The sequence below is a fragment of the Haliaeetus albicilla genome, chromosome 4, assembly GCF_947461875.1.
Source record: "Haliaeetus albicilla chromosome 4, bHalAlb1.1, whole genome shotgun sequence".
In the NCBI taxonomy this organism is placed as follows: Eukaryota; Metazoa; Chordata; class Aves; order Accipitriformes; family Accipitridae; genus Haliaeetus; species Haliaeetus albicilla.
The window spans coordinates 41,519,832-41,532,012 of NC_091486.1; the positions used below are offsets into that span (position 1 = coordinate 41,519,832).

The window sequence follows — 12,181 nt, forward strand, 5'->3', positions numbered from 1 at the left end:
ACACTGAGTTAATAAATCAGCTTAAAGGCATTTAGGTTCTGCGTGGAAAGGACAGTTCGAGTTCTCCTAAATATGAAAGTAATCAGTTTTCTGAGGATTTGAGGGATTTAAGAAACTTGGAAGTGCTTTGGGATGGTGTAATGCTTTCAAAGCACTAAATTACTGCAAAATACAGCGACTCACAAAAGTATCAAGTGATTGCCTCAACCAGCCCACAGAAAACAGTTTCCCCAGCCCCTATAGCTGGATCCCTGCCATGCTCAGGAGATGCCTGGATAGCAGAGATACCGCTGCACAATGTTATTCCTCTTCCAAGTTCAATATTTTATAGAGCACCTCAGAAAGCAGCTTTCCTGCACCTACAATGTAACAGCTGAGCCCTCCCCAAACGAAGGATAATTTAACATCGTTCCAATACAGGTTTCCACATAATGGCTCCTGTAAGATGCAGAATATCTGATTACAATTAAAATGCAAAATAAATGCTGGTACTTTGCAACACATTGCCCAGTGCAGGACAGTCGTGGTTAGCTGGGTCATAAGGGGTTTGCTTTTTGCCACATAGTATTGCTGTCAAATAATATTAACTCTTAAATAGGCTGTTCAGACAGCCAGGACCCTGGTCCAGTTTCTCTCCGCGTCTCGGTTTCCCAGATGTATCAGCAGCAGTTACGGTATGTCCTTGTTACTCATTAGCGGCTGCCAAGCACATGTGCAGGAACGGGACTTATCTTACATGTCCCTAAACATGATTCTACATAAGACAGAATGACAAATACTTTTCTTCCCCCCCCCCCAAATTCATTTAGTAAGTAAAATAAAATCAAAACCAGCTGAGAAAGGCGGGGAGGGAAGGAGAATGGGAATCAAAACCCAGGCATGCTGAAAACCAACTGCTGGCTGACTGCAAATCAGGAGAGGGAAAAATCTGCCAGGAGCAGTTAGTTATAAAGATAATTATATCCTTAATGAATCGCGGGGTCATCTTAAAAATAATCTGCCTTGATTAAATTAATGGAGGAAAAACACAGGTTTTAGACACGCACTGGAGATTTGGGATGGTATCAGCCCTGACTTCACTGGCTTCACCCACTCCTAGTTCAGATCGAGCATGACTGCTACCACCATCAAATACCTGCTCACTGACCTAGATGAGCTGAACCAGGGATCCCCTTTTAATTCTCTGTGCCCATCTTTTGCAAACAGCCCATGTGGTTGGCAGCAGCTTCCAGGGGACCAGCTGCCTCTCTCCTGCCTACCAGGGGAGGACAGTGGTTTCCAGCATCGTCATCCTGACGCCTTAACCCAGCGTTAGACCAGTGCTTTAGTGTTATTTTTAAAACATCAACAAAGCATGGGATGCCAAAAGAGGCCAGATGTCAGCTTGGTTTCAGAGCCGGGCTCGTCTTCTTGCAGAAAGCCAGGGAGAAACGAGTGGCCACCACGCTCAAGATCTCAAGAACACGCTAAAGGCAAACATGTTCTTCTCCCCCCTCCCCCAGACTATTTTTTCCTTTGGCTCTTTCACTTGATTGAGGCTATAATAAGAACAGGGAAACTAACACCAAGGTTAAAAGTGCCCAGTGTTGGTTTGGACACAACATGCTTCGATCCTGTCAGTTCAGGTTTCAGCGGGTTTGTGTGTGTTAAACGTGGATTATTCTGGTATGTGGGACTATGAGCCATTTTATTGAACTACCTTTGAGATAAAAAAATTGGTTCCCAGGCAAATGTTATTCACTCAAATAGAATGCCTATGAAGAAGCACACAATAAACAAATATAAAAATTTGTTAGGGAGAAAACCAAAATAAACAGCCACACTGTCTTGTTGGTGCATTCATTGCAGGCTGCAAAGAACAGCAGCTTGACTAAATACTTTCAATATACAGTTTCCAGACTAAAATCTGTTGCTGAGCCACATGAGCAGCCCAGGAACAATTTATTTTCCTTTTTCACGGAGGTTTCTCAATGCAGTTTTCTTTCCTTCCAGCTGAATAACATGCAGAGATGGCACTTCTCTGCAGCTCACCCACACAGAGCGCCGCCGTTTTCCCAACAAATGTTACCTAACGGATACAGTGAAGCCCAGAGGGAATAGCAACCCACCCTTGGCTGAAATCATGTGCCGCCAGAGGTTTTCACCCAGGCTGCTCCCTGTTTCCCGGCACAGAGCCCTGCTGGGATGCTTTCCCGAGGTGTCAGGCTGTGGTTTTAAATCCTCAAAAGCTCAAGTTGTAGAAGCGCAGAGGCAAGGGACTGAAACCATTAAGTGGGTTCATTACTGGTTTTGCTGATTAAAAGCAGTGAGCTCAGCAGCATCTGCAGCAGCACAACAGCAGAGCAATGGCACCCTGGGCTTGGGATTCCCTGGTACTCACCTATCCACAGCTGGAATTTGCCCAGCAAACCCTAGCCATGATCATCTTTTAGAAGAGAAAAAGTTATCTAGCTATTTGACCAAGTCGAAACACACTGCATATTCCCTATAAGCAGTTTTTAATGCTCCTCAGCCCCAAACCCACTGCTGCCCAGCGACGTTTTCAGTCCTCGCTCGGTGCAGAGTCTGTGCTGGCAAGGGCTGCCATCACAACCATCGCATTGGGGCCAAAACCTCTGCCAAACATGCCTGCTAATATCAACGGAACCACACTTTACAGCCAGTTAGGGAGGCAGAATGAACTTGCCGGCACAGAGAAGTAACTCCGGAATTCCACCCGCAGGTTTCCAAGACCTCCCTCAACTCTGTAATGACCTGATCTTGATTTCCAGCCCTTTGAAAACATGAAGGATGCCAACCCCAGTTTTAGCAATTATGAGGTCTCTAATTTCTTTCCAGGTCACGGCATTTATATTTTCATTACCCACAACCTCCAGAGTCATTACAAATATGAGATTACAGTGTTGGTGCTTAGCGTCTGTTTAATTCAACAGCATTTCAGAATTAATAAATGCAATTCAATTTCTCAAAGCCAAGTGGCTTCCTGACTGGATAACACAGCCTATCAAACCCATACGCCACTGGTTTCTATAGGAATAGGGCTGGCATGTATGGGAGCGGTACATGAAACTACATGGTGGAAGTAATTTATTTTTCACTGCTCATATGCTTTTCTTTTAATGTACAGGAAGCCTTGAGTGCTCTCCATCTCAAAGATGCTCTGAAAGGGAGGAGAAACGTTTTACTTTATTGTCAGGGATTTATAACACAACACGCTCTAAATATTTAGGAGGATTTTCCCAGAGACATGGTAGCCTTCAATTAGTCTTTAAAGCAAGACTAAGTATTTTTCTAAAAGAGGTGCTTGAGTTCAAATCACACGCAAGCATTACTGAGTGCACTTTGGGGTCAGGGAAGACACACATAATCCTAACACACGGCAAAATTTTGTGGTAGCGGTGCAGCCGCCTGTCTCGCAAAGCTGCTCCTGCTGACAGGCAGAGGTTTCCTTTTGTTGTTAATTTTAATGTTAATCTTTTCTTATTACTACTATTTTTGAGTCCAGGAAATTCAAGTGATGAGCTGACTACAGCCTGCAAAGCACTGATTGACGGTATCAAGGTGTAAGGTATAATGGTTTAAAGATGGTTACAGGGAAAGGGAATACAGAGGCATCCAGGCACATACAGAAAACACAAAGCATCTCCTCTTGCTGCCGCCTCATTTCCCAGAGGCATCTTGGGCCAAAGTCCAAGGATCGAAGTCATGGTTTTTATAGGTACAGTTAAGACAATTCAAGGCACTTTGAAGAACTCCAAAGGTTTTAAGTTGCTACCTTGTCTCCTGACTCCAGAGGTCCCAGCGGCTGAAGAGAGGATACAAAGGCACTTTCAATTTCGGATTTTCCAAGAGAGATCACAAATAGTGCCAATAACCATTTTGTTTTTTAAGAAAGCATCATTTTCTATAGAATATGCAAACACAATGCTGTACAGCATCGACAGAAAATGCAGGGAATCAATATTATATTAATGTTTTACTGGCCTTATTTGCAATTCCCTCTTATCTCTTTCAATAACACAGCTATCTAAACCCGAAAGAAGTCAAAGCAGCATAGCACAGCACCGTGTGCCAGCAGAAACAGGCACAGGAAGTGACAGCAAACGCCAGCGTGGGGAATGTCCATCCCTGCAGGATCCCCAGCCACCTGCTAGCATGTTTGTGAGAGGCACCGCAGCTGCAAAAGCAAGAGCCCCGAGTGTCACCCAGCCCTTCTCACCCCAGCCAGTATCCCTGGGTATGTGTGCAGGTTGATTGGAGGGATGCTACTGGCGCATCCCTGCACCACGGTCCAGCAAGCGGTGCAGCAGAAGCGCCATCGATGTGGGCCCATCTCTTTGCAAACCTGCCTGGCTTTTAGCAGAAATAACAGGGTTTGCCTGTTAAGTCTCAGCTGCACAACATTGACCTGGCTCCCGAGCTATAATCCTGCTTCATCCATCATCACCAGCAGTAATAAGTCTCCTTGTGAAACCCAGCCTTCAGGTAACCCCTTAACCACTGAAATAAGGCTGCAGAGCAGAGTGTGGTGCTAATAATCACTGTTCCCAGTAACTATGAGCAAGAGCATGGCTCATTCCTTCCTCTCTGAGCAGCCTCTGCAGGGAACCACAGCCAAAAACCAGAAAAAGCCTAACTTTACTTCTAATGGAAGTGGTTACCTTGGGATACAGCTGGATCTCAGGCCTGCTGAATGAGACCAGGGTTATTTTTAGGCAGTTGATACCCTGACCATCACTGCTTTTTAAGGACTCCACAGCCAGTTGCAAAGTTACTTAAAGCTTGAGCTTTAAGAGAAAGGCTTTTCTTGCATAGGAGGAAAGCTCAGTTGATCCTGCTGGGATCTGGACCCCAGCTGCAGTACCGCCAGGGAATTACAGTGGCAGGGAGAGGGTCTGTGTCATCCCCTCGTGGCCCAGACCGCATGCAAATTTGGGAGTCAGCAGCTTTGAGCTGCCAGGGAAAGCTCTCCAGTTGGGGCAGTACGGCTTGCACAGCTTTAGGCCAGGGGCTCGGTCCCCACCACCAAGAAGTCCTGCCGAGGCTGTGGTCACAAGGCAGGGAGGATGCTCCCAACCAGCAGCCGAAGTTGCTGCACTCACACTTGATGCAGAAATGACCAACTCAACAGAGGCACAACAAAGCAGTATCGACCTTAACCTTGCTCCCCCCATCTTATTCTGGATGTCATCTGGACATCTCAGAGGGTATCTATTTCTTCTGAAACAGAAAGATGGCCTCTCCAGACCACTTCTGCATCCTGCTGTGGGCTGCAGAGGCAGACCGCAGCTAAACGCAGTGAGAAGGAGCTGGGGCAGGACCAGGCTCAGTGAAAGCCCCTGAGCTCAGGGTGAGCTGCCTACAGAGGCAGACAAATCTCCAGAAATGAGGATCTGGGGAGGAGAGCATCATAAACCACCACTCAACATTCAACGTTCATAAAGCTCTCAACAATTTGCAAGGGAAGGTGCTTTAGCGACAAAGGAAGCTGTCCGAGAGCATGTCCCAAGGCAGCGGCAAGGCTCACGAGTCAGTAGTAAAAATGCCAACACACAGCCACAAAACTTGTCCTCCCTGCCTGCTGCCTTTCCAAAGAGGGTCTGCAGTGGTGTGTGGCACGATTTACGGGAACAGAGATGATGCTCCCCACGTGAGTGTTAAGACCTGGTGTTGAGCAGAGGCACTCTGGTCTGCCACCTCAGCGCTCATGTTAGCAAGATCCTGGCACACCTATTAGCAGAGCTTTTTTTCCCCCTTTAATCTCTCCTTTTTTAAAAAAATAAATAAATTTCATTTTAAAACACCTGCTTCCTCAGAAACATCAGCAACCTCAAAATTCATGACTCCACTGTGACTTCTGGGCGCTCTCAGTTGTCACCTGCAATTTCAGTGCAGCCCTGTCTGCGTGCAGGGCTGTAAAGCAGAAAGACATAAAAAGGTTGTTGTGTTTGTTTTTTTTTTTTAATAGTGCAGAATGCGCTCAAAAAAAAAAAATCACAGGAGGAGGATGCAGTGAAATACAAATATATCCACCACTCAACACCACGATTAGCTGTCATTGGTTAAGTGGCTTACACAGAGGCAGATGTCCTGCTGCAAAGAAGTCTACTGGAGATGGAAAAGAGCAGCCTGGAGTATCACCGACTCCTGCTCTCCACACTTTCAGCAGTTACAGTGCCCAAACCAAGAGAAGGAAGGGGCAGGAAAAGGGGAAAGGGACTGGGAAGACAGAGCAGAGAGAAATCCTAACTAAGCAGGAATTAGTGCTCACTGGCAGCAGTATCTGCCACAGGTTTCTGCATGGGACTGCTCCAGAGCCTTTCCCCGCAACCGAGCATGGAGAATGTACTTCATCTAAGGGCACAGCTTTCTCCTCCCCGTGAACAACCGCCAGGTAAAGAGTAGCAAATAGTTAATCACGGGGTACAGATAAGACCATTACATGCAGGTACAGCTCAGTGCCTTATTCACCAGGGTTTGGAGGACAAAACTAGCAGGGGAGAATGAAGGGAAAGAATGAGAAATCTACGCTTCCTCAAAGAGCACTTTGATTTCATGGAAGATCAGCATTAGGACAAGGGTATGTGGTTTCCCTTTTAAGTAACCTTAAATAAACACTTCTTCTTATACAGAGTAGCAATATTTGATCCTCCTGAGCTTTCTGCTGCAGATACACAGGTTACAAGCACAGCACAAATCTCTACCTGTTGCATCTGAAATGCTAGGAGCACCAAAGAAACCAGGGCATGCTGCACCCCAGGAAAATAATTGGACAATGCAAGAATTTCCAACCCGATTTTAAGTCCATCATCTGCAAAACCCAGAACATCCAGCCTCGGCTTAGAAATGCTCACTTGAGTGGGCACTTCTGCCTGCGTCCTCTCCCTGCGGCTCAGAAATAAGAAAATAGAGACTCCTAAAGCAGTCTCTTTGTAATTAATTTCTACTCTTGAAACAAATGGCAGAGGACAGCTCCCAGCGTGAGCACACCTCGGTAAATCTCACCTACCAAATAGCAAATCCCCCACAAAACCAGGCTGTGTCCGATAGCATCGTTATCTGACACGTAGAGGCCAAGTTAGCTGTTTTATTTTATCCCAGCGCCCTGGAATGATTTCTCCTTTGAATTTCCACCTGCTTTCCGTGTGGCCAGCGAAGCCCGGCTGGAGCCTTCGCAGATGTCAGGAACAAACGGGTCAGCGGGCGCTGATAAAGCCGGGCAGGAGGCGGCCGGTGCCGCACACCCGTTCCGAGCTACACCTCCCGGTCCCGCCGCTGCTCCCTGCCGTCCCGCTCGGGAAGGCAGAGGACTTCCCCGCAGCCGCCCCCCGCCCCCGCCGCCGGGCTGCTCCAGGGCTTTCCGGGGAGCTTCTCCCGCTCCCACCGCCCCGCACCAACGGTACCAGGCTTCTTCCCCGCGTCCCGCCCGGCAGCCGGGGAAGTTTGCTCCCGGGGCTGCGGGGACCCGCACTTACCCAGCACGAAGCAGAAGAACCGCCGCGGGAGCATGGCCATCGCCGCCGCCGCCGCCGCGCTCTACCCCGCGCAGCCAGCCCTCCCGCTCCCGGTCCCCGTCCCGGTCCCGGCGGGCTACCGGCGGCCCACGGGAAGGAGCGGGACGGCAGAACAGGATCCTCCTCGGATCCGGGGGGTCGAGGGGGGCGGCTCGGCGCCGGCGGCCCTCCTGCGCGCCAGGGGCGGGCCCCGGCCGGCACACCGCCCCGGGCTGCGGCCGCGCCTCCCTCCCCCGGCCGGGCCGAGGGCGGCTGCCTTCTCCGCAGAGCAACGCCTTGCTTCGGCAGATGGCGGCACGACCGAAGGCAGGTAACCTTCCCGATGAGTTCAGCGGGCTTTAGCAGAAACCGTCGTGCCCGGCTGAGGAAGCGTTATCTCCCATCTCCTCACGCTGGAATGGGCAGGTGGGCGCCCAGGGACAGGTCGGGAGGAAGGCACCGAGGAATCCTTTTTTCTCACACGTTTTCCTTAGCCCTCCTTCCATCTCCGCCAAAGGCACTTCTCTCTAGCCTGAAAGCCATCCCTTCCCTTTCTTTTTACAGCGCTGAATATGAACACAGAGGATGAAATGCAAGGAAAATAAATATTTTACAGGTTTATTTTTTTTTTAACTGAGTGGAAAATCATTAACTGAGCTAGTACAGCTCCACCTACAGCCGATAGCTAAATTTTGGCCTTGCCTGAACATGAGAGTGCCTGCTTGGGCTCTTCAGGAGCACATTTGGGATTAGGATATGCCATTAGGAGGGTATCGTCCCAGTGGGTGAGGGCTCCAGCTGCAGGGAGGTCACTGCCCTACAAACTGGTTCTCCCACATTTTAAGAAGAACAAGAAACAAGAAAACTTGCATGAACGGCATGCTAACTTGAATGTTTCACATTGTACCCGTTTCTGCTTTCTCAAGAGAAACAAAACAGCTTGCATGCCAGAAAGCCAGTTCTATCCTAAACTATTAGTAACACCCGACTAATTACAGAATCAAGTCTGTGGAACACAAAGGGCAGCACTTGCTGTTAATAATGTGGCAGAGCAAAGCCTATCGCCCCTTTCATCTGGATGCAAACAGGGAAGAAACCAATGTTGAGGCCTCACCTGCAGCTTCAGGACCAAGTTTACAGCACTGGCTGTCAACGACAAGGCTGGGGCTCTGAAAGCATTACGGACAGGGGTTCTGCTAAGAGGAGAGGGAACGGATGAGATCTGAAAACAGCAAAACACCCACACAGATTTTTGAAGAGGGAATTTGAACCTTTATTTGCAGGTAAGTAAGGCTGCTATTTTCAGCAGCAAATGCAGCCGGGATCTAGAACGAAGTACAACAAAGAGACAGCGATGGACAGCAGCAATGTACTACCTTGTCATGCTATATCACAGCATGAGCCTGTCCACATCAATCAAGGATAATTCTCCTCGCCCTCTGACCAGACACGTACACCTAAGCTGCCTTTCCTTCATTTACCAGAAGAGGATTTAAAATCTAGACCTCTTCTCTACAGTAACAACACAAGCAAAGATGAAAGACTGAATGCTCCCAGCGTTCTTCCTCCCCCTGTACCAACTCAAACTAAAAATCTCAGCGAGTATGTCATTCCCACTATACCAGGCCATGGGACACAAAAAAAGGATTTAGAAGCCCATCCTCTGCTTCCAGCAACAGAAGTGGAATATGAGACAACAAAATGCCATGTTCGGGGGGGGGGCAGGGGGGAATTACAATCTAGGCTTCATCCTGAAGGAAACGTTTGGCCATACTACCGCTCTGCAGTCTGCAACACACTTCTGAGTCAAAACTGACACGAGATGACTCTATTACAGCACGGGATTACGTAACCACGTCCACCAGCGCTGCCAGCTCCGAAGCCTGGTTTTCTAAAATGAAGCTCTCACTGCCTCCCCCGCGCCTCCCTGGTATTCAAAGGATACATGGAATTTCTACAGACTATTCAGAATCAGATTATCTGGAAAGCACAAGCGTGTTGGCTATTTATTAACATCCTAGCAGCTACCACCATGCCTAAAATTAAGTGGCATGCAAGAATGGGGGGTTGTGCACTTCAGCCTAGAAACGCCCAGCCGGTATTAGAGAAGTCTTGCTTCACTGAAGTGTGATCTTTCTACCTTAGAGAAACCTGCTGAAATGCTTGAACCAACTACGCTGAACAAAAAAACCAGGAGGAATCACTGAATATCTGCATAAACAGAAAAACACCTCAAACTGACCTTCAGGTTATATTCTCTTGGATAAGACTGCATGTGATAGTGATGCTACATGAGTTTTCATTAAGATCTGCTGAAATAAATCAAACAAAAACCACAGTACAATCTAGGAACAAGCTGGAGTATAGAAGTTGCAAAAATCCTCCAAAGGGAGATGACTGATTCTTCATAATCGGAAGGCCATCTACTTAAAAAGAAAAAAGAAAACAAAACACACACACACACAAAAAAGCAGCAGGTAAATTTTCCATGTACACATTCAAACTGAAATAAAAGGAACATCAGCAGTTTTAATACCTCAGAAAACCACTAGAATCTATAATAATTTTGCTATATACTGCAGAAATACACAGGAGAGTGAGGTTTCCTAGCTTCAAGAATCACATGAAAGAAATGACTACAGTAAAATAAAATATATAATCTTTGTGCAACAAGTCATATCTGGTGGTCATTTTTTTAATTAATTCAATTAATTCAAAATTAAGTTATCAAATCATCATTTAGGAGGACGTAGATTCTATGCATTTCTTTACATTTCTCAAAGCACTGTTTTAGTTATGCTTCAATAAGACCCCTCTCCATTGTCTGTTTTTAAATTTTTACTATGCAGATTATTAATTTCACAAAAAGCTTCCAAGCATGGACATTTGGTACTGATAAAATTTACGGAAAGAGCCATTTTTAATGCTGCACTGAATAACTTTTAGAGCATCATGATTCCTGTTAAGTGCTGCCTACCATGAGGTTTAGAAAACAGAAAAAGGTTAAGCATGCTGCTCAGGTACATATGACAGCTGCTCACTAATGAGAATAAAAGGACTTTCCAGTCCAAAACCTAACTTCCCATTTCTAATGAAGTTACTCCTTCAAAATTAACAAATATACAAGATCTATAAATATTCAGATATCCAACTCTGGGCTAAGTCAGCCAAAGAAAAAAAGCAAGATTATATCGTGCTTTACTTTAAAGCTTGAATTTAAGTTGTTATACATTAAATAGTATGTAATACAGCTTGACATAAGAGTATTATCTGTACAACTCTGGACTTTTCATCAGCTTGCAAGAACATAAGGCTCCAAGGTGGTATTTCTCAGTGGACACTTACACTTCAGGAAAGTCTGAAGCTACACACATACCAGAATTAGTGTAGATGAGCTTTGAGCAGAATCATCTTTTCTTAAACATATTACATACTTGTTTCTTACTATGGGAAGATGAGAATTCTTTTTCCCCGTTACTTACTACTGACTTGGCTATTTCACAGCTCCCTCATGATGAAAGTAAAAATCGTTATAAGTCATCATCTCTTTAGCAAAGCAACAGAAGAAAAAATACTATCATAGGAACAATCACAACTGTAAAGCCCACACACCATTTAAAAAAAAAAAAAAAAAAAAGTCACTTGACAAGGAAAGCACAACACATTTGAGGCTGTTAAAACCTAAGTGAAAATACTTTCGAGTGTAAGATTTATTTTTTAAATGAGTTTATGTCCATATCTGCAGTCCTGTGGAAGTCAGTCTGTAGATTAATATGAAAACTTCGCTTTTTTAGATTTTATTTTGCTTCATAGAGGCATCTGTAAAAGCTCACAGGGCAGCCAAGTGCCAAACTAACAAACTTATGTTACAGTAATCCTTTCGAAAGGAACTCAGCCAAACATGCCTATTGGTTGAGATGCTTTCATCCTCTTCATCACTATGGGAAGTATGATCTTGTGCTGTATTTAAAATCCTATCCTATGTCTCTGTGTATTCATCACAACCTACAGTCAGTCTTTCTGAAGAACTTTTCTAGTCACTGATATTACTTCCCAGAACAAGGACTATAAGCATCTGTTTGTATATTTAATGCATCTACGGAAACTCTTCTAGCCCAGGCTTCTGCTTCATCTTACCGTGCAGAATTGCTCTACTTCTGTTATAGTTCTACTATGTAATGCTCAGCTGTTCTGTTCAAGTTCAAGCTGTGTTATGGTTTACTCGTGCACTACAGTAACACATGCATAGGCACCTGACCAAGAGAATTCAGTCTAAGCAACATTCAGTGGGTGGGAAAGATACCTGGAGATATGTAAAACTATCAGCATAAATACTACTCGTCTTGGAAGAGGCGGTACCAATTAAAACCAAACTGACTCCTTGACATCCTTGAAACAGGAGCTTTGAAACCAAAACCAGAGCATTAAGAATTTGGTGCAGTTTGGAGAAGAAACACGACAGAAAAATAAATATCGTACAGATTGTGTTTGTGGGCAAAAGCAAAGCTGGAGCATTGCTAAGAACATATGGGACAGTGCGGGAAACCTGGTAGTGGCACTGCTAGCAGCCCTAAAGCAAGCAGAATACCAAGCTTAGTAGGAAACTGAAACAAGTGCCAATTCAAGGATGTCTCCTACAGGAGAATATATGTACATGTCCCTGGAATTCTGGGCTGTGGTTTTAGCAT

At 45.8% G+C, this 12,181-nt stretch overlaps 1 protein-coding gene across 1 annotated transcript in view; it reads right to left on the reverse strand.

Annotated features, from left to right (window-relative positions):
• RBM44 (RNA binding motif protein 44) overlaps nucleotides 1–12,181 on the reverse strand; it is a 43,480-nt gene that overhangs the window by 21,832 nt on the left and 9,467 nt on the right. The window contains exons 15-17 of the mRNA XM_069780372.1: nucleotides 10,928–11,001; nucleotides 8,608–8,715; nucleotides 7,476–7,536 (exon numbers count right to left, since the gene is read on the reverse strand). Coding sequence (XP_069636473.1) covers nucleotides 7,476–7,536; nucleotides 8,608–8,715; nucleotides 10,928–11,001 — 243 coding nt within the window. The remainder of the gene's footprint in view (nucleotides 1–7,475; nucleotides 7,537–8,607; nucleotides 8,716–10,927; nucleotides 11,002–12,181) is intronic.